The sequence below is a fragment of the Dipodomys merriami genome, unplaced genomic scaffold, assembly GCF_024711535.1.
Source record: "Dipodomys merriami isolate MVZ:Mamm:240054 unplaced genomic scaffold, mDipMer1.0.p SCAF_34, whole genome shotgun sequence".
Classification (NCBI taxonomy): domain Eukaryota; kingdom Metazoa; phylum Chordata; class Mammalia; order Rodentia; family Heteromyidae; genus Dipodomys; species Dipodomys merriami.
This window is the reverse complement of record NW_027204937.1, coordinates 12,796,452-12,819,050: the sequence shown is the minus strand read 5'-3', so window position 1 is coordinate 12,819,050 and position 22,599 is coordinate 12,796,452. Positions and strand designations below refer to the sequence as shown.

At 41.9% G+C, this 22,599-nt stretch overlaps 2 protein-coding genes and 1 non-coding gene across 4 annotated transcripts in view; 1 reads left to right on the top strand and 2 right to left on the bottom strand.

Annotated features, from left to right (window-relative positions):
* Nucleotides 1-13: 13 nt before the first annotated feature.
* On the top strand, nt 14-7,637 carry Tmem69 (transmembrane protein 69). The gene is made up of 3 exons (XM_069987350.1): nt 14-1,083; nt 2,054-2,191; nt 5,740-7,637. Exons 2-3 carry the CDS (start codon nt 2,150-2,152, stop codon nt 6,439-6,441), a joined length of 744 nt encoding a protein of 247 aa, XP_069843451.1. The 5' UTR covers nt 14-1,083; nt 2,054-2,149; the 3' UTR covers nt 6,442-7,637.
* A 5,241-nt stretch (nt 7,638-12,878) lies between these two features.
* On the bottom strand, nt 12,879-12,981 carry LOC138803537 (U6 spliceosomal RNA). The gene has a single exon (XR_011364956.1). It is a non-coding gene; the product is annotated as a U6 spliceosomal RNA (small nuclear RNA).
* A 2-nt stretch (nt 12,982-12,983) lies between these two features.
* Nucleotides 12,984-22,599, bottom strand: part of Ipp (intracisternal A particle-promoted polypeptide) — a 47,703-nt gene continuing 38,087 nt past the window's right edge. For both annotated transcript variants that reach the window (XM_069987347.1, XM_069987346.1), the window contains exons 8-9: nt 19,830-20,050; nt 12,984-15,773 (exon numbers count right to left, since the gene is read on the bottom strand). In XM_069987347.1, coding sequence (XP_069843448.1) covers nt 15,549-15,773; nt 19,830-20,050 — 446 coding nt within the window. In that variant the 3' untranslated portion in view covers nt 12,984-15,548. The remainder of the gene's footprint in view (nt 15,774-19,829; nt 20,051-22,599) is intronic.

The following is a 22,599-nucleotide window of genomic DNA, read 5'->3' as shown; positions in this document are numbered from 1 at the left end:
GAAGGAGCGTCGCGGCCCCGCACCGATGCAGGGCGGGGTCCCGGGCGGGGTCCCGGGCGGAGCCTGCGCCTGCGACTGCGCCTGCGCTGAGAACCGGAAAACCTTTTCTCCCACCCGCAGACTCGTCGGGTAACGCACGACGTAAAGGGGCGGTGCTTGCGGAGCGGGAGAAGGAACTAAAAGTGAAAGCCTGGACGGCTGGGAGATTTCGCTGCGGCCCTCTGCCTCTCCGGAAGCCTCCGGAGGGAGGGCGGGGGGGGGCTCATGGCAACCCGGAAGGAAGCTCAATTAACCAAGCCTAAGCTGGCGGGAGTGGATCCTCTCCCGTTTGCCTACAGCTTTATCCTTAGATGGAGACGTTATCCTTAGAGGCTAAAACTGCCTATCATCACCAGATCCTTCGATGGACTGATAGGGAAGTGACTTGGCCAAGGTGGCGCAGTCAAAAAATACAAGCCGGAGGAATACTTCTGGATCACCCCCTCCCCCGGCCAAAGTTCTTAACGCCCAACCTAATTTATAAAACTGAAAATTCTGCTACTCTTTGATCCTTATTGAAGTCTATAGGTCCTACCAAAGAAAACAGAAGTAAATAGCGCTCCTCCAACCTCGGTAGTATATTAAAGGACCCAGCTGAAGAGTAAGATTATCCGGTCATTCCAATACCTCGTTGTTTTGCAAAGTAAAAAATAAAAAGTTCTATAAACATTTGGCCTTAGCCTCGAAAATCAACTATTTTCTGCCACCACCGTCACTTTGAGATTGAGTAATTGCACTCTACCTTCCCGAACTCTGCAGGCAGACTCGTCTAGCTGGGAACCCTGGAATACAGACTGTTAAGGTACCTTGTTCAACAACCGATTTCAAGAATTAATAATAAGAAAAATCCTCAAAACAGAAAGCCGGGCCTTGGAACCATTGTAGCTCAAGTCAAGTCCCTACCCGGACTTTTTTTTTTTCCTTTTTCCGTTCTCAGGAAGTGGAGGGAGTGTTTCGCTCCACTCGCCGGAAGTGCAGTTCCCACGAGTTTCTGGGCTTCTTTACCGCTCGGTTTTTCTTTCCCCCGCGCGAATCTACTGGAGAGTGAGTATTGAAACCACCAAGGGTGCATGTTGGGAAAATGGTCACCAAGAATTGGTAGTAAAAAAGTAGTTCCGAGGACTTCTGCGTCAAAACTACGATCTCTCCTAAGATGTAGGCTTGAGGCTGTTTGCAGTTGTCCCATGGGAGAAATAGGAATATGTGAGTTTTCGCCTGAATTGAAGACCGGAATCTCTCGTTGTTATCTCTAAATTTAAGCATTGTCTGGGCGCTGTTTCTGAGCTTTTGGTGTGTGTGTGCCCAAGGCTAGCGCGCTAACACTTGAAGCACAGCTCCACTTCCAACTCGAAGTTAATTGGACATCAGAGTATCACGGACTTTCATGTCTGGGCTGGCTTTGAACTGCATTCCTCAGATCTCATCCTCCTAAGTAGCTTGGATTACAGGCTTGAGCCACCGGTGCCCGGCTGCGTATCACTTTTAATACTAGTGACTTGGGCAAAACCCTGCTACCTACAGTGGTTAGAGTATCAGGAAGTGGGAAATTTAAATGCATATAAAATATATAGTTGCCGTACCAACTTACAGATAAATTTCATTTGTTTCTGCTGTCATTTCGAGCTGTAAATTTTAAATCCCCAAAGTTGATAACTAAGCGGGATGGGATGGTAGATAATCAAAGGGTAGAGGTCTGACCTTCCATTTTAAAGATGGGAAAGCTGGCACTATAGGAAGCTCTTTGCCAATATTGCACAGCTTGGAAGTGGAATCCGTGGTTTATAAAATCCGTATCTTTTCTCTGTGTATTGCTTTTTCTGTTACACTAAACAGAAAATTAAAAACAGTTGGAGAAAAAAAAAAAACTCTTTCCTTTATATGGTACTGGCTCTTTGAAAAGCACCAGTGAGTGTTATAAAAGGAAATCGTGTTCTATGGAAAAAATTTTCATGAGTTACTTTGTTAAAAAGTTTATAAAAATCAAGGTGATTAAATAATGTTATTTTATACACAGTAACATGCATCTGGCTCAGCTCCTCCAGTTACCTGTAAAAATAAATTAATCAGAACTGCTTGACACCTTCCTGAATAAAACTTAGTAGAGACCAGTATGATTCACTTCATCCACAGCTTTTCTCAAGCATCTTCAAAGGTACGTTTATTCAGCAAATACTGAACACTTGGCAAAAAACTACAATGGCTAGAGCAGTAGCAGAAAGAAAAAATAATTTTTTTTCAAGCCCCAGTCTTGGGGCTTGAGCCCAGGGCCTGGGCACTGTCCCTAAGCTTCTTTTGCTTAAGGCTATAACTCTTCCCCTTGAGCCACAGCACCACTTCTGGCTTTATCTTCATCTTCATGAATTCAAGTGAAAGAGAGAGGATTGGCTAAAATACAAATAAGTAAAATATTTAGTATATCAAGTGGTAAAAACAATGGAGAATTATAAAGCATGGAAGGGAAATAAGTATCAAGAATAGCTTTATGATTATATTTTAGTGGGTCAGGGGGATCTTCCAGGCTGAAGAAAGAACATTCCAAATGGAAACAAGAGAAAATCCCCACAATGATTCCTAGCATTGTTAGTGAAGACTCCTCCAAGGTTCCTAAAAAACTTCCATTTTAAAGCTGGGCGCTGATGGCTCACGCCTGTAATCCTAGCTACTCAGGAGGCTGAGATCTGAGGATCGAGGTTCAAAGCCAGTCCAGGCAGGAAAGACTGTGAGACTTCTATCTCCAGTAAACCACCAGAAAACCAGAAGTGGCACTGTGGCTCAAGTGGTAGAGTGCTAACCTTGAGCTGAAGAGCTGAGGGACAGTGCCCAGGACCCAGAGTTCAAGCCCCACGACTGACCAGAAACAACAACAACAACAAAAAAAAACTTCCATTTTAAAAAATTTCAGGGTGGGACTAGGAAGGTGGCTCAGTGGTAGAGCGCTTGCCTTGCGTGCATGAGGCCCTGGGTTCGATTCCTCAGCACCACATAAGCAAAAAGAAAAAAAAAGCCGGAAGTGGCGCTGTGGCTCAAGTGGTAGAGCATTAGTCTTGAGCTGAAGAGCTGAGGGACAGCGCCCAGGCCCAGAGTTCAGGCCCCATGACCGGACCCCCCAAAAAAAAAAAAAAATTCAGGGCTAGGAATGTGGTAGAGTGCTTGCCTTAGCATGCATGAAACTCTGGATTCAATTCCACAGTACCACATAAACAGAAAAGTTTGGAAGTAGCACTGTGGTTCCAGTGGTACAGTGCTAGCCTTGAGCAAAAGAAACTCAGGGACAATGGCTAGGGCCAGAGTTCAAGCCCCAAGACTGGCCAAAAAGCTCAGGGACAATGGCTAGGCCCAGAGTTCAAGCCTCAAGACTGGCCAAAAAAAAAAAAAAAAGCCGGGAATGTGGCTTAGTGGTAGAGTCCTTGTCTAGCATGCATGAAGCCTTGGGTTCAATTCCTCAGTACCACATAAACAGAAAAAGCTAGACGTGGCTCAAGTGGCAGAGTGCTAGCGTCAAGCAAAAAGAAGCTCAGGGACACTGCCTATGCCCTGAGCTCAAATCCCATGACTGGCAAAAGGAAAAAAAAAAATTCACATAGAGCTGGAAATGTGGCTCAGAGGTAGAGTGGTAGAGCGCTTTCCTAGTATGCATGAAGCCCTGGGCTCAATTTCCTCAATACCACATAAACAGACAAGGCCAGAAGTGGTGCTGTGGCTTAAGTGGTAGAATGCTAACCTTGAGCTAAATAAGCTCAGGGACAGTGCCCAGGCCTGAGTCCTAGTCCTAGGACGGGGGAAAAAAAAAATCAACATTATTTTAGTTATTCTTAGTTGAAGTCTAGCATCTGCTCACTTATGCACAGAATGAGAAAAGAGTTATTAAAGTCAAAGAAAGAAAATATATGGTGCTCTCAAGTCTTCTAAGACAAAGACAATTTTAGTTCACTGTGAGAAGAATTAGAATGAAGTTTAAACAATATTTACTACAGGATTCAAGAAAGCTTGCAGGGGAAGTGGCGCTGTGGCTCAAGTGGTAGAGCACTAGCCTTGAGCTGAAGAGCTTAGGGAAAGCACCCAAGCCCTGAGTTTAAGACCCACAGCCGACCAAAAAGAAAGAAAGCTAGCTTTCCTGGTGCTGGTGGCTCAGGTCTGTAATCCTAACTACTCAAGGCCAAGATTTGAGAATTGAGGTTCAAAGCCAGCCCGGGCAGGAAAGTCCATGAGACTCTTATTTCCAGTTAACCACCAGAAAATCGAAAGTGGCACTGTGGTTAAAGTGGAAGAGCGCTTACCTTGAGCTGAAGAGCTGAGGGAAAGTGCCCAGGCCTAGAGAGAGTTCAAGCCCCACGACCAACCAAAAAAAAAAAAAAGGGCTGGGAAGGTGGCTCAGTGGTAGAGCGCTTGCCTTGCATGCCTGAGGCCCTGGGTTCAATTCCTCAGTACCACATAAGCAAAAAGAAAAAAGCCAGGAGTGGTGTTGTGGCTCAAGTGGTAGAGTGCTAGCTTTGCGCTGAAGAGCTGTGGGACAGCGCCCCAGCCCAGAGTTCAGGCCCCACAAATGGACCCCCCCCCCCCAAAAAAAAAAGCTTCAAGCTGAATTTTGGAAGACAGATTAAGTTCCCCACATAGAAAATAGACGCTAGAATTCTGGAAGAGCTATGTAAAAGGAAGGTAGTAATGTTTATAAAAACTAAATTGGCACTGTTGGCTGTAATCCTGGCTACTCAGGAGGCTGAGATCTGTGGATCTCAATTCAAAGCCAGCCAAGACAGGAAAGTCAATTGAGACTCTTATCTCCAATTAATCAAAACATCACTTGGTGAGTTGTAGCCAAAACAAACAAAAAGGATCAGGGACTATGCCTGGGTCCTGAGTTCAAGCCCAGATGCAGTGCCCGTGCTTGTGCTCACATACACATACTAAATATTTTGGTTTCAGTCATGAAGCTTGAACTCTGGGCCTGGGCACTGTCTCTGAGCTCTTCAGCTCAAGGCAAGCGCTCTACCACTTGAACCACAGCACCACTTCCGGTTTTCTGGTGGTTAATTGTAGATCAGAATCTTACAGACTTCCTGCACGTGCTGGTTTTGAACTGGAATCATCAGATCTGAGCCTCCTGAGTAGCTAGGATTACAGGAGTGAGCCACCAGTGCCTAGCTAACAAACACACTAAATTGGTACATGTTTCTTTTTGTGTATGTGCTGGTCATGGGCTTGAACTCAGGACCTGGGTACTGTCCCTGAGCCTTTCTGCTGAAGGCTAAAACCCTACCACTTAGGTCACAGCTCCACTTCTGGCTTTTTAGTGGTTAGTTGGACTGAATTTGAATCATGATCCTCAGAGCTCAGCCTCCTGAGTAGCTAGGAGTACAGGCACGAGCCTAATGCCCAGCTTAGATTTTCCTTTCTCAACTTAAAATAGCATTCTTAGCTCTTAGTGCTGCTTTATTTCATTTCTAAATATTTCAATTGACATAGCAGTTGTATATTATATATTAGGAAATAACTACATATTGTATTATGAAATATATTACCATTAATACCAACAATAAGCTAAGCCTGTGTAGTCTTACAACCTGGTTGTAAAATTTGATATTTTAACAGACAGCTTTTTTTTTTTTGCTTTTTTGTCTTTGTTTCAGAGTGGAATTAACCAACAAATCTGGTGGTGAATTCTGTTTTTAATTTTGTCTTCTGGTCCTATTTTATTTATAGATGCTGAAGTGTTCTTTCACAGTGAGACTGGGAGCCAGCAAAATGGATGCCCTTTATTTCAAGACAGCTCTTCAGCAGAAGTTTTCTCCTTTGTGTCCAAAGCCTCAACTTTTCCAATCATTTCCAGTATGTTTGAACAAGACACAATGCTATCATACATCACCATGCTGCTTTAAGAAGAAGGAAAAGCAAACAGTTGCCAGGCCACCAAGCACTATCACTTACCTGCTTGATAGCCCAAAGCCAGCATTATATCTAAATCTGGCAGGGCTAATCCCTTTGGTTGCTCCACCAGTGCTCATGGTCATGGCAAAGACCTATATCCCTGGATTAGCTTTTTCTCAGATGGCTTATGGAGCCAGTTTCTTATCTTTCTTAGGAGGAGTCAGATGGGGCTTTGCTCTACCAGAAGGTAGTCCAGCCAAACTAGACTACCTTAATTTAGCTAACAGTATAACTCCTGTTGTGTTTTCATGGTTTGCTTTCCTCTGTGAAGGACTCACTGAGGCCATAGTCACAATTGTAGTAGGTTTGGGGATAGCATTACATGTTGAAGTTTTTCTCTTGCCACAGTATCCCAACTGGTTCAAAGGCTGGAGGATAGTAACCACTTTAGTGGCATCTTTTTCATTTGCAGTCACTTTAGTGGTTCAGAATATTTATCCAGAGAAAGGACACAAGAGTCATCATCAAGTAGAATAAATGTAAAATTACTTCGTTGATAACAGCCTGTTGGCTACTAGACTTGTAAAATTTCAGTTTATCATCACCTTCTAACTCCCCTGTTTGGCTCTTTTTTTCCCCCCCTAGCAAAACTAATTTATTTGTCTCAGGTTTTTCATTTCTTTTATTTTTGATTTTTTTTTGTCTGTCATGGAACTTCAACTCAGGTCCAAGCTACTGTCCCTGAGCCTTTTTTTTTCCCCTTTGTCAGTGAAGGCGCTGTGCCTGAGCTCTTTTGCTCAAAGCTAGCACTCTACCATTTTGAGCCACAGCACCACTTCTGTTTTTCTGGTGGCTAATAGGAGATAAGAGTCTCACATACTTTCCTGCCTGGGCTGGCTTTGAACCGTGATCCTCATATCTCAGCCTCCTGCAATCCTTAAATCTTAGTCTCTTGAGAGCTAAGATTATAGGCATGAGCCACTGGAGCCTGGCTAAGCTTTTCATTTCTTTAAAAAAAAAAGGGGGGGTGGGGAGGCTGGGAAGGTGTTCAGTGGTAGAGTGCTTGCCTCTCATGCATGAGGCTCTGGGTTCAGTTCCTCAGCACCACATACACATAAAAAGCCGGAAGTGGATGTGTGGTTTAAGTGGTAGAGCGCTGGCCTTGAACTGAGAGCTCAGGGACAGCACCCAGGCCCCAAGTTCAAGCCTTGACCACCAATAAAAAAATTAAAATTTCGGGCTGGGATGTAGCTCAGTGGCAAAGCGCTTGCCTAGCAAGTGCAACGTCCTGGGTTTGATCCCCAGTACCACAAAAGAAGACAAAAAAAAAAAAATACAGTTAAAAAAAAAACAAAAAAAATAAAAAACAACCTTTTCATCTGTAATCCTAGCTACTCAGGAGGCTGAGATCAGAGGATCGCGGTTCAAAGCCAACCTGGGCAGGAAAGTCTGTGAGACTTATCTCCAATAAACCACTAGAAGTGGCGCTGTGGCTCAAGTGGTAGGGCGCTAGCCTTGAGCTGAAGAGCTGAGGGACGGTGTCCAGGCCCAGAGTTCAAGCCCCATGACCAACAACAACAAAAAATAATTAAAATTTCATGGTGATTACTTGATCAAGAGCTTGAAGATCTCCAAGTCTTTGTCATGTCAGTAGTTTACATTCAGCCTTTTTATGAATTGAATAATCATTCACTTAAACATTTCAGTGTTTTGTCTTGAAAAATGTAAAATAAAAGTTAAAAAAAAAAAACCTATTAGAGTCTTTTTTGGGGGGAGCTGGGTCATGGAGCTTGAACTCTGGGGCCTGGGTGCTATCCCTCAGCTCTTCAGCTCAAGGCTAGCATTCAACCACTTGAGCCACTGCACCACTTCTGGTTTTCTGAGTAGTTTACTGCAGATAGTTTCACAGAGGTTCCTGCCTGGGCTGGCTTTGAACCATGATCCTCAGATCTCTGCCTCCTAAGTAGCTAGGATTATAGGCATGAGCCACTGGAACCTGGCCCTATTAAGGTCTTATGATCATTTAAAAAAAAAAATGCACACATGCCTGGTGCTGATGGCTCATGCCTTTAATCCTAGCTACTCAGGAGGCTGAGACTGAGGATTTCGGTTCAAAGCCAGCCTGGGCAGGAAAGTCCATGAGACTTCTATTTCCAAAAAACCACTCAGAAGACCAGCAGTGGCAGTATGGCTCAAGTGGTAGAGCACTAACCTTGAGCTGAATTGCTCAAGGACAGTGCCCAGGCCCAGGGTTCAAGCCCCATGACCAACCAAAAAAAAAAAAAAACACGGGATGGGAAGATGGCTGGCTCAGTGGTAGAATGCTTGCCTTGCATGCATGAGGCCCTGGGTTTGATTCCTTAGCACCATATAAGCAGAAAAAACACAAATGGTGCTGTGGCTCAAATGATAGAGTGCTAGTGTTGAGCTGAAGAGCTGAGGGACAGTGCCCAGGCCGAGTTCAGTCCCTACGACTGACCAAAAAGAATGTACACATTTCACAGAAAGAATTGTTCTACTTCATGAGAAATACCTCATATCCTGAAACAAATGGTTCCAATGTGTTTTCATACAGTTCCCTTGGAATTTTATATCAAGTTTATTTTACCAGGTATAAACTAGTTTTATGAGATGAAGGAATCTGTAGATCTGAAAGTAAAGGAGTAGTCTCACAGGAACAATTAGATACATTTTCTAGGTTTTATCAGGATATTTAGTATGGCTTAGAAACAACTTAGTGTCTTAACACTGAACAGTAAAACAAACTGGTCAAAAATATTTAAAAGAAGTTGGGTGCTGGTAGCTTGTCCTCGTAATTCTATGTATTCAGGAAGCTGACATATGAGGATTGTGGTTCAAAGCCAGTCCAGTCAGGAAAATGAAACTCTTTATCTCCAATTAACCACCAGAAAACAAAGCAGAGCTGGGGATAGAGCCCTAGCCTTGAGCAAAACTGCTCAGGGATAATGACCTGAGTTCAAGGGAGATGTGCTGGAAGAGCATTAAGTTGTTTACTTTCTTACACTTCTGTTGGATTGTTGTAGTCCCAACCCCAATTCCTCAGCATACTACCTTTTTCAGAGATTGGGCCTTTATGTAGGTAATAAGGTTAAGGTGAAATGATTGTGATGGCTTTAACATGATATGACTTGTGTTCTAAAAGGGAAGATTGGAGACAAGACAAACAGGAAGAATGCCATGTGAACATGATGGGTGAGGCACAGAAGACATGCTTCCCCCATTGCACTAAAAAAATTGCCAACACTTTGCTGTGTACTGATGGCTCACACCTGTAATCCTAGCTACTCAGGAGGCTGAGATCTGAGGATCACGTATGACTTATCTAATTAACCACCAAAAAAAAAAATTAAGCTGTGGGTCAAAGTGGTAGAGCAATAGCCTTGAGCAAAAAGCCCAGGCACAGGGCTGGGAAGGGGGCTCAATGGTAGAGCGCTTGCCTTGCATGCATGAGGCCCTGGGTTAAATTCCTCAGCACCACATAAGCAGGAAAAAAAAAAAAAAGCCGGAAGTGGCGCTGTAGCTCAAGTGGTAGAGTGCTAGCCTTGAGCTGAAGAGCTGAGGGATAGCACCCAGGCCCAGAGTTCAGGCCCCATGGCCAGACACCCCCCCCCCCAAAAAAAAAGCTCAGACACAGCACCCAGGCCCAGTGTTCAAGTCCACAAATGACAAAAAGAAATTGCCAGCTGGGCACTGATGGCTCACACCTGTAATCCTAGCTACTCAGGAGGCTGAGATTTGAGGATCACGGTTCAAAGCCAGCCTGGGCAGGAAAGTCCATGAGACTCTTGTCTCCAATGAAAAAAAAAAAAAAACCACTAGAAAACCAGAAGTGGTGCTGTGGCTCAAGGGGTAGAGTGCTCGCCTTGAGCTGAAGAGCGCAGGAACAGCGCCCAAGCCCACAGTTCAAGCCCCATGGCCAATCAAAAAAAAAAAAAGAAGAAGAAATTGCCAACACTTTGATTTTATACTTCTAGCTTCCATAAATATTGTCAGTAAATTTTTTAAAAATTTCTATGGTATTTTGTTAACAGTACTACCAAATTAATACAATATCACAGACCTAAACCTCATTTTACATTTTTTTCTTTAAAACCAGGTTATTTAGGGTAGCTTCAAGCACTCCTCTTGTCTTGATCTTCCCGAGGATCAGACTACCAGTAAATACCACCACAACTGGAGTGGACAAGATATTTAGAAGAAAATTGTCCAATATTTTGGAGGAAGTACACTATAACCACTGTTCAGAAAATGGAATTAAATGTACTTTTTTCTTTGTTCTGGTATTTTGCAGTATTGGGGTTTGAACTCAGCTCCTTACACTTACTAGGCAAGAATTCTACAACCTGCACCATACCCTAAACCCTAAATGAAAATCTACATGCGTATATCCCTAAAATTAAAACTTGTAGCACGGCACTGGTGGCTCACCCCTATAATCCTAGCTATTCAGGAAAGTGAGTTCTGAGGATTGTGGTTCAAAGCCAGTCCAGGCAGAAAAGTATCTGTGAGACTCTAATCTCCAATTAATCACTCAAAAACTGGAAGTGGTGGTGTGGCTCAAGTGGTAGAGTGCTAGCCTTGAGTACAAAGAGTCTCAGGGACAGCACCCAAGTCCTGAGTTCAAGCACCATGACCGAAAGAAAAATAAACCAAAAAACTGTGCAATTAAGCTGGTAACCAGCTTAGTAGTCCAGTCCACTCAGGAGGCTCAGTTCTGAAAGCTTGAGGTTCAAAGCTAGCCCAGGGAGAAAATTTAAGAGTCCAACTAAACAAAGGAAAAACAGGCTAGAAACATGGCTCAAGTGGAAGAGTCTGGTCCAGCCATAAGTGATGAGCAAGCAAGGCAACTAATAGCATAAGACCTTGAATTCAAACCCTGGTACCAGCAACAAAAAGCAAAACTGCAGTCCCATTACACAGGTTGGTAATCCAGGAATGCTATTTTATTTTTTTTTTATTTATTTAATTTTTTGGGGGGGGTGTCCGGTCGTGGGGCCTGAACTCTGGGCTTGGGCACTGTCCCTCAGCTCTTCAGCTCAAGGCTAGCGCTCTACCACTTGAGCCACAGCGCCACTTCCGGCTTTTTTCTTTTTGCTTATGTGGTGCTGAGGAATCGAACCCAGGGCCTTGAGCATGCAAGACAAGCGCTCTACCACTGAGCCACCTTCCCAGCCCCTATTTAATTTTTTTTTTGTCAGTCATAGTGCCTGAACTCTAGGCCTGGGCACTGTCTCTCAGCTCTTCAGCTCAAGGACAGTGCTCTACCACTTGAGCCATAGCGCTACTTCCAGCCTTTTCTGCTTATGTGGTGCTGAGGAATCGAACCAAGGGCCTCATGCATGCAAGACAAGCACTCTTCCACTGAGCCCCAGCAATGCTATTATTAAACTAAGTTAATAAGTAATACAAAGAAAAGAAAAAAGTTAGATTCTTTATTAGTACATTCTTTCAAAAAACAATCTTATTACTTAAATAATTTACTGTTTCTGGAATCTTCTGGATCTGTTAAATTCAAAGACTGATTTTTGACATTATATTTCCGCCATAGCAATATAAGACATCTCCCATCATAGTACCATTTTAGGCAATAGTGAGAATCCAGGAGTATTTTGTAAATCTGTTTTGAACCAGAAAGCATAGTGTATAAACAGTAATATTAAAGGCACATGGGTTAGAGCTTAAGTAGTCTACAGATGTGTGCAACATGCCTGGCAGTGGGGCTTGAACTCAAAGGTTGTACTTTTGCTGGAACCTTATGTTCTTTTTTTTTTTTTTTTTTTTGGCCAGTCCTGGGCTTGAACTCAGGGTCTGGACACTGTCCCTGAGCCCCTTTATGCTCAAGGCTGGCACTCTACCACTTGTGCATGCTAACTAAACAAGCACTACCACTAAGCCACATTCCCACCTCTTGAATGGCTTTTGGTGGTCATGGCACTTGAACTCAAGGCCTGGGTGCTGTTCTGAGCTTTTGCACTCAAGGCTAGTGCTCTACCACTTGAGCCACACAGCTCTACTTCCAGCTTTTTTTTTTTTTTTGTGGTTCGCTAGAGATAGGAGTCTCACAATTTCCTGCCCAGGCTGGCTTTGAACTATGATCCTCAAATCTCAGTTTCCTGGGTAGCTAGGATTATAAGCAGAGCCCTGGTGTCCAGCTAAAGATTATCTTGATATTTAATTCTTAGACATCTTACTGATCCTAATCAAGTATCTATTACCCTTCAGACTTTCAGGATGTCCTACAGAAAGGACACAGTTTTCCTAATGCATGTATTTGGTTGAGTTATGAACGAAAATGTCCTTGTGGGCAAACCAACTTTTCCGGAGATTAATGCTACCTCTAGAATGCTTATCTAATGTGTTCCACCCACACACACATACTACTTCCCCCCATCCCCCACTCCCACCTGTTCTCCTGGGATTAGAACTCAGGAATTCAGGGGTTGGGTGTTGTCCCTAAGCTTTTTCAGCTCAAGGCTAGTGCTCTACCACTTTTTTTTTTTGGTTGGTTGTGGGACTTGAACTCTAGGCCTGGGCACTGTCCCTCAGCTCAAGGCGAGTGTTCTACCACTTGAGCCACAGCACCACTTCAGTATTCTAATGGTTTATTGGAGATAAGAGTCTCATGGACTTTCCTGCTCAGGCTGGCTTTGAATGGAAATCCACAGATCTCAGCCTCCTAAGTAGCTAGGATTACAGGCGTGAGCCACCAGTACCTGGCTTGCTCTACCATTTTGAGCCACAGAACCACTTCCAGTTTTCTGGTGGTTAATTGGAAATAGAGTCTAATAGACTTTCCTTCCTGGGCTGGTATCAAACCTCAATACTAAGATCTCAGCCTCCTCCTGACTAACTAAGATTACGAGTATGAGCCACTGGTACCTGGCATTCAAGAGTGTGTATGTGTAATATGGAATGTTTCACAAATATGTATGTCATCTCTGTGTGTGGGTGTGTGTAAGATGGAATGTTTCACAAATCTGGGTATCATCCTTGCGCAGAGACCATGCTAATCTGTATCCTTCCCAATTTCAGTATATGTGCTGCCAAAGCGAGCACTCTGTGTTTTTTTTTTATTTTTGTTGTTGTTTTATTTTTGTTGTTGTTTTTGTTTTTATATCGGTCATAAGTCTTGAACTCTGGGCCTGAGCACTGTCCCTCAGCTCTTCAGCTCAAGGCTAGCACTCTACCAGTTGAGCTACAGCGCCACTTCTGGTTTTCTGGTGGTTTATTGGAGATGAGAATTTCACAGACTTTCCTGCCCGGGTTGGCTTTGAACCGCGATCCTCTGATCTCAGCCTCCTGAGTAGCTAGGATTACAGGCATGAGCCACCAGCTTATCTAATGTGTTTTGTAGAGCTTTTATTTCCAGGTCTGAGACCAGGACTACTCAACACTTTTGCTCATTGGTTAGTATTCTACCAACTGCGCCATTCCTCCAACCCCTGGGTTTATTTTTCTATCGAAATAAAATATTGGTCCTGGTCCTTTTAAAATATACTGAAAGGGGCTGGGAAGGTGGCTGAGTGGTAGAGTGCTTGCCTTGCATGCATGAGGCCCTGGGTTTGATTCCTCAGTACCAATAAACAAAAAGTGGCGGGGGGGGGGGGGGGGGGAGTGCAAGGGGTGGGTAGTGGGGAGGGGAAGATAGGAAGCAAGGAGAAGGGGAAACAAAGGAGGAGGCAATAATGCTTGATAAGAAATGGACTCATTACCTTGCCCATGTAATTGTAACTCCTCTGTATGGTATTTTCATAATTTAAAAAAAGAAAAAGTGGGCTGGGAAGGTGGCTCAGTGGTAGAGTGCTTGCCTTGCATGCATGAGGCCATAGGTTCAATTCCTCAGCACCACATAAGCAAAAAAAAGTTGGAAGTAGTGCTGTGACTCAAGTGGTAGAGCGCTAGCCTCAAGCTGAAGAGATAAGGGACAGAGTTTAGACCCCACAACCTACAATAAGTAAATAAACAAACAGAAAAGGCTGGAAGTGGTGCTGGGCCAAGTGGTAGGGTACTAGCCTTGAGCAAAAAGCTCAGGGACAGTGCCCAGACCCTGAGTCCAAGTCCCAGGACTGGCAAAAAAAAAAAAAAAAAAGAAGAAGAAAAGGAAAAGGAAATGAGCAATTAAATCCTTAGAACAGCTAGTTAAAACTAATGTGTACAAAATCTTTAATCAATATGACTCTAACTGGCTAAAACAAATAACTTAAAAGTAACAGACATATACACAATGAGTCTACAAAACAGACCAGAGAACAGTTGTTCTGAATGCTTCTCAAATCTTAAAACACAGTTTTAAATCAGAAGGCTTTCAAATTATAATTAAAAGTTTCCATCTGTACAGTATGTTCACAAATAAAATTAAATTAAATTAAAAAACAAAAACAAAAAAAAACAAAATAAAAACAAAATCAAACCTAAAAAAAAAAAAGTTTCCAGTAGTTTCACAGGTATAGGTTTAATATCCTTTACCTGAAAGGTTGTGAAAAGATGTGTTTCTGATTTTGGAATTCTTTAGATTTTAGAAAATTTATGTAGATTTTACTGATTGAACATTCTTTTTTTGAAAATCTGAAATCTGAAGTGTTCCAAAGTCTAAAATCTTTTCAGCATCAAATATTAACATTCAAAACCTTTGAGATTTCAGGCTAGGAATACTCAAGGTGTACCTAAATTCAGCCTTCTGTAAGTTAAGCAGTAGCACTCATACACAGGCTTGCCAAAATTCAAATAAATTTCACAAAGTTTAATAATCTAATAAAAGTCTCTCTTCATAAACATAATTTTTGGAACTATCTACAAAATGAAGACATTTCCAGGTATGCATATATCCCCCATTACAATATCCTATTTAAATCAAAGACTGTCACAAAAAACCTCCAGGCAGTGGTGGCTTCAGGTTCTAGGGATGAAGAACATTCATTTGGTTCAAGACAGGACAGAGATGAAATGTTTTATGTTGGTTGTCTGAGGCACATCTACCTATATTGATAATTTGGTATAGTCCATGATATTACAAATATCCAAATGGCCCTTGGCAGAAAAAAGGATCCCCAACCAACAGAAAACTGTTCTCTGGATTAAATCAAGGATATGCATAGATTTCTAAACTGTCTTTTAAGCCAGGCATGGTGGCTCCTGCCTATAATCACAGCTATGTAGGTGGCAAAGATGGAGGAAGAAGATGATCATGGTTTGAGGCTAGACTGGGCAAAAAGTTATCATGACCTTATCTCAATAAAAAACAAGCTGTCTCATGGATATTATTCCTGTATCATATACAGGTTATAAATTGAATTGCAATGGTGAGACAACCTAAGAAGCTATTGCCTAGAAGCTAGTATATCCTAGAAACATTTCTAGGATATAATTTTTATAATTAGGACTTTATGTCTAACTGGATAGTTCTAGGGCATAAACAGCATTTCTATTCTTGGTAAGCTGGGAAAATTTATATGAGCTTCTCATTAATTTAATATCCATTCTCACCCAAATGTTTAGAAAAATCATTATCTAAATGTATGGAAATTCCATAAAATCAGAGGGTCTTATCACTAAATATAAGTTTCATTTGTACAAGATCAGATCCTACATTTTCAAAATGTTCCTGTGTTCTTATGATTTATGTTTTATAGTACAGCAACACCCCCTTCACAACGACTAGTGATCATATTACCAATTTCAGTCCATGTATCTGAGTGGGGGTTATATACTTCAACTGAGTCCAAGGTAACAGGGGCCAAAAAATCATGGCTGGAAGATCGGCCTCCAGAAACATACAGAAGACCATTGACTGCCACAACACACATGCCTGCTCTAGGCACTTTCATTGAGGCAACTTCAACCCACTTTTCCTGTTAAGGGAAGAAAAAAAAAATGTTAGTAGGGTCACAAAATGGTAATAAAATCTCAGAAATCAGATATTCTGATTCTTCTTGCATATTTAAGTTACAAATAAGCCAGTCAAATTTTTGACTGCCATGATAATTTTTTTTTTTTCTTTTGTCGGTCGTGGGGGGCTTGAACTCTGGGCCTGGGCGCTGTCCCTCAGCTCTTCAGCTCGAGGCGAGCGCTCTACCACTTGAGCTACAGCGCCACTTCCGGTTTTCTGGTGGTTTATTGGAGATAGGAGTCTCACGGTCTTTCCTGCCCTGGCTGGCTTTGAACCGCGATCCTCAGATCTCAGCCTCCTGAGTAGCTAGGATTACAGGCGTGAGCCACCAGCGCCCGGCTGCCATGATAAATTTTTGAGTAGTTATGGACAAAGTAGTAACGTTAGAGAAAAATCATAAGGAAATATATGATTATAAATTATGAGCAGGAGGTGCTCTCAACCTATATATAGACTAATGTTCTGAGAAATTAGGTCTGGGGAATACAAGAAGGTACTATGCTACTTTTGTATAGCCTAAGAACAAAAAATGAGTTTTCCATTTTAAAAGGTCGCTTTTAAAAGAGGAAAGAAAAATATTTCCAAGTGGTAGAGTGCTCGCCTTGAGCTGAAGAGCTGAGGGACAGAGCCCAGACTTAGAGTTTAGGCCCCACGACCGGACCCCCCCAGAAAAAAAAAAAAGTGGAAAGAGGAGAATAGAGATGGAACTCAGTGGTAGGATTCCTGCTGGGTTCTATCCACAGCAGAAAGAGAAAGAAAGAAAGAAAGAAAGAAAAAGAAAGAAAGAAAGAAAGAAAGAAAGAAAGAAAGAAAGAAAGAAAGAAAGAAAGAAAGAAAGAAAGAAGGAAGAAAGAAAGGAAGGAAGGAAGGAAGGAAGGAAGGAAGGAAGGAAGGAAGGAAGGAAGGAAGGAAGGAAAGAAAAGAAAGAAAGAAAAGAAAGAAAGAAAGAAAAGACAGAAAGAAAAGAAAGAAAGAAAAGAAAGAAAGAAGGAAGGAAAGAGATATATAATAACACTAAAATAAATAAATAAAATTTAAAAAAAAACATAAAACCTGCCAGGTGCTGGTGGCTGTAGCCAGTAATACTAGGTATTCAGGAAGCTGAGATCTGAGGAATGTGATTTAAAGCCAGCCCAGGCAGGAAAGTTGATGAGGCTCTTAGCTCCAATTAATGACACAAAAAGGCTAAAAGTGAAGATGTAGCTAAAGTGGTACAGCATGAATTCAAGGCCCAGTACTGGCACTGGCACACACACACACACACATACACACACACACACACACACACAACCTAGCTATAGTTATGATACATTATAATAGAGTAGACTTCAACACAAAGATAGAAATATTTCATTTATGGGCTGGGAAGGTGGCTCAGTAGTAGTAAGAGTGCTTGTCTTGCATGCATGAGGCCCTAGGTTCAATTCCTCAGCACCACATAAGCAGAAAAAGCCAGAAGTGGCACTGTGGCTCAAGTGGTAGAGTGCTAGCTTTGAGCTGAAGAAGTGAGGGACAGCCCCCAAGCCCAGAGTTCAAGCCCCAGGACAGACAAAAAACAAAAACAAGGGGCTGAGAAGGTGGCTCAGTGGTAGAGCACTTGCCTTGCATGCATAAGGCCCTGGGTTCGATTCCTCAGCACCACATAAGCAAAAAGAAAAAAGCTGGAAGTGGCGCTTTGGTTAAAGTGGTAGAGCGCTAGCCTTGAGCTGAAGAGCTAAGCGACAGCACCCAGGCCCAGAGTTAGCCCCCAAGATTGAACTCCCCAAAAAAAACAAAACAAACAAACAAACAAACAAATAAATCAAAGGAGAAACAGATCATCCTTAATTACGGATGGAGATATCAGCATTCTTTTTTTCGGTTTGGTTTTTTATCTTTTTATTTTTTTACATTTTTTAATTATTATATCTTTAGTTATACAAAGTTCTACCAAAGAGTACATGAGTACAAAGTGTCTGACAACATTTTTACCCATTGCTCCTAACCCATCTCTTCTCTCCCTTTTATTTATTTATTTTTTTTGGGGGGGTCCAGTCGTGGGGCCTGAACTCTGGGCCTGGGCGCTGTCCCTCAGCTCTTCAGCTCAAGGCTAGTGCTCTACCACTAGAGTCACAGCACCACTTCCGGCTTTTTTCTTTTTTGCTTATGTGGTGCTGAGGAATCGAACCCAGGGCCTCAAGCATGCAAGGCAAGCGCTCTACTACTGAGCCACCTTCCCAGCCCTCTTCTCTCACTTAAAAAAAAATTTTTTTTAATTCCACAGAATTGTGGAATAGTGGTACTTTTAAAGTCACAAACACATTTTAACCTTCACAAGGCAAACTGTCATTATCATGGTCTATGAAGTTTGTGAATACTATGAGGCTTGACAATACAAAGATATCAGCATTCTTAATAACTGACACAATGGTTCAACAAATCAGACTAGATAAGATTTAATAACCAACTTGACCTAATGGACTTTAGTTCAAGTTCCACAACCAACTAACCACCCAAAAAAGAAGAAGCAGTACAAAATAAGTGAAATTAATCACATACCTGTAAATTAAATACATCTCTTTTTCTTTTTGGTGCTAGGGAAAACCTAGGGTCTTACATTTGCTAAGTATGTACTTTACTATTAAGCTATAGCCATAGTCCCAAACATGCTTCTAATAAACCACTAGTCAAAGAAATTAAAAAATATTTGGGTCGGGAGGGGGGAGGCTGGGAAGGGATGTGAAGGGTAAACAAAGGAGGAGGCTGCAATGCTTGGTAAGAAATGTATGCATTATCCTGCCCATGTATGTTCACAAATAAAATAAAATTAAAAAAAATATTAGGGTCAAGCTACTCAGGAAACAGTTTTGAGGATCATAGTTCAAAGCCAGCCTGGGCAGGAAAATCCATTAAACTCTTACCCTTCAATAAGCCACAAGAGGAGCTGTAGCCAAAGCAATAGGGTACTAGACTTGAGCAAAAAAAGCTCACAGTCAGGGCCCAGGCCCTGAGATCAAGCCCCATGACTGGCACAAAAAAGAAACAACCCCACAATATGTATGGAATATAGCTAAAGTGCTGTTCAAAGAACAGTTACAGATTTAAATAATTGTATTACAGTCAGGCATGGTAATATAGATAGATAGATAGATAGATAGATAGATAGATAGATAGATAGATAGATAGATAGATAGATATAATCCCACCATCTAGGAAGCAGAGGCAGAAGGATCTCAAGTTTGTGGTTAGCCTGGCTTAAAAGTGAGATACTCTCAAAAAAAGTATTATAGAGAATGTATAATCAGTCATCTCAACTTCTAAAAAGAAGGGCAAAAACCCAAAATAAACAGGAGGAAGGACTTAATAATAAAAATATAAATAAAATAGATTTGGACAATCAATACAAAAAAAATCAATGAGTTGGCTCTTTGAAAAGAAAGAGGAAAAAAACCGTAAAATGATCAAAATCATAAGTAAGGGGCTGGGAAGATGGCTCAGTTGTAGAGCGCTTGCCTTGCATGCATGAGGCCCTCAGCACCACATAAGCAAAAAGAAAAAAAAAAACCTGAAGTGGCGCTGTGGCTCAAGTGGTAGGGTGCTAGCCTTGAGCTGAAGAGCTGAGAGACAGTGCCCAGGCCCCAGAGTTCACCACGACCGGACCCAAAAGAAAAAAAAAAGCCGGGCGCTGGTGGCTCACGCCTGTAATCCTAGCTACTCAGGAGGCTGAGATCTGAGGATCGCCTGTAATCCTAGCTACTCAGGAGGCTGAGATCTGAGGATCGCGGTTCAAAGCCAGCCCTGGCAAGAGAGACCGTGAGACTCCTATCTCCAATAAACCACCAGAAAACCGGAAGTGGCACTGTAGCTCAAGTGGTAGAGCGCTTGCCTTGAGCTGAAGAGCTGAGGGACAGCGCCCAGGCCCAGAGTTCAAGCCCATGGCCAACAAAAAAAAAAAAAAAAAAAGTAAAAGACAAAGAACATCACTTATAAAGGTAATTAAAAGGAAATCAGTTACAACATTCAAAATTATTCAACCTACCTCTTCAAAGGAATACTTTTCTACAGTATGAAGAGCATCTTGTGTTTCATTCCACCCACCAATAGAATAGATGCAGTCATTGAGTGCTGCCACCCCAAGATATGCTCTCCGGGTTCCCATTGGAGGAAGTGGAGACCATCGCTTAGAAAGTGGATCATAAACTTCACAAGAACGAAGCTCTATTCCTTCATTGCTGAGTCCCCCAATTACATAAATTAAACCTGGAAACAGAATATTTTTGTTCAGATGCTAGAGAAAATAAGATGCAGTGATGAAAATAATAGTTGTGATCTGTTTTATTATTATATTTAATTCCAGGACTTGCAATATTATTTAAAAGAAAAATATCCACTCTGTCTGATTATTATTATTATTATCATTTTTTGAGGGGTCCGGCCATGGGGCCTGAACTCTGGGCCTGGGCGCTATCCCTCAGCTCTTCAGCTCAAGGCTAGCATTCTACCACTTGGGCCACGGCGCCACTTCCAGCTTTTTCTGCTTAGGTGGTGTTGAGGAATCAAACCCAGAGCTTCATGCATGCAAGGCAAGCACTCTACCAATGAGCCACCTGCCCAGATCATCACTGACTTTTTTAGTGACAGTCTATATGTTGCTTGTGCAGACATAAAATAGAGAATTTAAATTAGAATAGTTATATAGATGAAGATATCAGAATTGATCACTAGGTATAAACGCATGAATTCAGAGTTCCTTCTTAAATGATTTGAATCTTCAGATTCAACTATAAATGAAAGGGGTTGAAATATATATTTCTAAAATTCCCACATAGCTCCATGATAGAAGTAGAGAATACCATAATGGTAAATAATAAAATCCAGATTATATAATTTGAACATTTAAACGCTAGTAGAAACAGAAGAAGGTGGGCTGGGAAGGTGGCTCAGTGGTACAGTGCTTGCCTTGCATGCCAGAGGCCCTGGGTTCGATTCCTCAGCACCACGTAAGAAAAAAGAAAAAAGCCAGAAGTGGCGCTGTGGCTCAAGTGGTAGAGCGCTAGCCTTGAGCTGAAGAGCTGAGGGAAAGCACCCAGGCCCAGAGTTCAGGCACCACGACTGGACCCAAAAAAAAAAAAAAAAAGAAAGAAAGAAACAGAAGAAGGTATGGTACTCTCCAATCTGGAAACAAAAGCTATCAGAACACAATGGGCATATTTTCTTCTTCTTCCACATATACACATAAATTTTCTCTCCAACCCTGAACAGAAATCTGCTCCTATTTTATAGTGCTTACTATCTATCTACTCTTAAACTAGAATAGGCAAAATAATGTCCATGCATCTTTTTTTGTGTGTCTGCTACTGGAGTTTGAAGTCAGGGCCTCACACTTTTTAGGTAGGTGTTTTTCCACATAAACACCCAGCCCTTTATGCTTTAGTAACTTCTTTCTTTTTTTGTGCCTGTCCTGGGGTTTAAACTCAGGGCCTGGTCGCTGTCCCTGAGCTCTTTTGTTCAAGGTTAGTGCTCTACCACTTGAGCCACAGCTCTACTTCTGGATTTTTTAGTAGTAAATTGGAGAAAAGAATCTCACAGAGGCTGGGAAGGTGGCTCAGTGGTAGAGGGCTTGCCTTGCATGCCTGAGGCCCTGGGTTTGATTCCTCAGCACCACATAAGCAAAAAGAAAAAAGCCGGAAGTGGTGCTGTGGCTCAAGTGGTAGAGTGCTAGCCTGGAGCTGAAGAGCTGAGGGACAACACCCAGGCCCAGAGTTCAGACCCAAACAAACAAACAAAAAGAATCTCACAGATTTTCCTGCCTGGGTTTGCTTTGAAACTTGATCCTCAGATCTCAGCCTGTTGAGAAACTAGGATTACAAGGTGTGAGCCACCAGCATTTAGTACTTTAGTAACTTTTCAGGTATTTTTCAGCTTCACCTTTTTTCCCAGGGCCAGATTCAGACCATGATACTCCTACCTATATCTCTTGTGTAGCTGAGATTACCAGTATGAGCTAGCATGCTCACCTCTATTCACCATTTAACATGCATTTTAATCAGAGGATTTGAAATGTGGATTGAATGGCACTGAATTATTTATTTATTTATTTTGCCAGTCCTGGGGCTTGAAATCAAGGCTTGAGCAATTATCTGAGCTTTTGCTCAAGGCTAGAATTCTACCACTTGACCCACAGTGCCACTTCCAGCTTTCTCTATTTATGTGGTACTGAGGAATCAAATCTAGGGCTTCATGCATGCTAGGCAAGTACTCTACCACTACACCACATTCCCAACCCCAGAATTTTTTTTAACAAATGAACATCTGTAAGTAGAAACCATGAAAACCTTTTTAATTCTCTGTTCTTACTTTGAAAAATTAACTCAGCTATTCACAGGAGAAAAAAATGGCAATGGATAACATCTCAAGTGCTCATTTTGCTAGCCAGGTATTTGTCTAGGTGGTGTCTTTAATATAGCTCTGTTTATTACCACAAAAAAATCAATTTAAAGGAAATTAAATACTATTGAAATAGATTATTTGCAATTATGAAAATGAAATAAGGAAACTTGTTAAGAGATGTCACTTTTCCAGAGGGGTCAGGGAATGTGATAAAGTAGGAATCATTATAGCACAGTGTAAACATGTGTGAAGATGTAACAATAAAATCCCCCCTCACCCATATAATTAGGATAAGCTAATTTAGAAATACAGAAATAAAGGTCAATAAAATAAGCAAAAGGCAGAACTTCTATAGTGTTTCTATCAGTCATTCATACTAACAATTCAAATGTTGTAAAATAAAAGGCTCAAACACAAGT

Bases quoted from the DNA above. Each gene is read 5' to 3' on its own strand.
- Tmem69 (XM_069987350.1), top strand. From the start codon at position 2,150: ATGATTCACTTCATCCACAGCTTTTCTCAAGCATCTTCAAAG. The intron at 2,192-5,739 runs GTACGTTTATTC...TTTTATTTATAG, and splicing joins TTTCTCAAGCATCTTCAAAG to ATGCTGAAGTGTTCTTTCAC.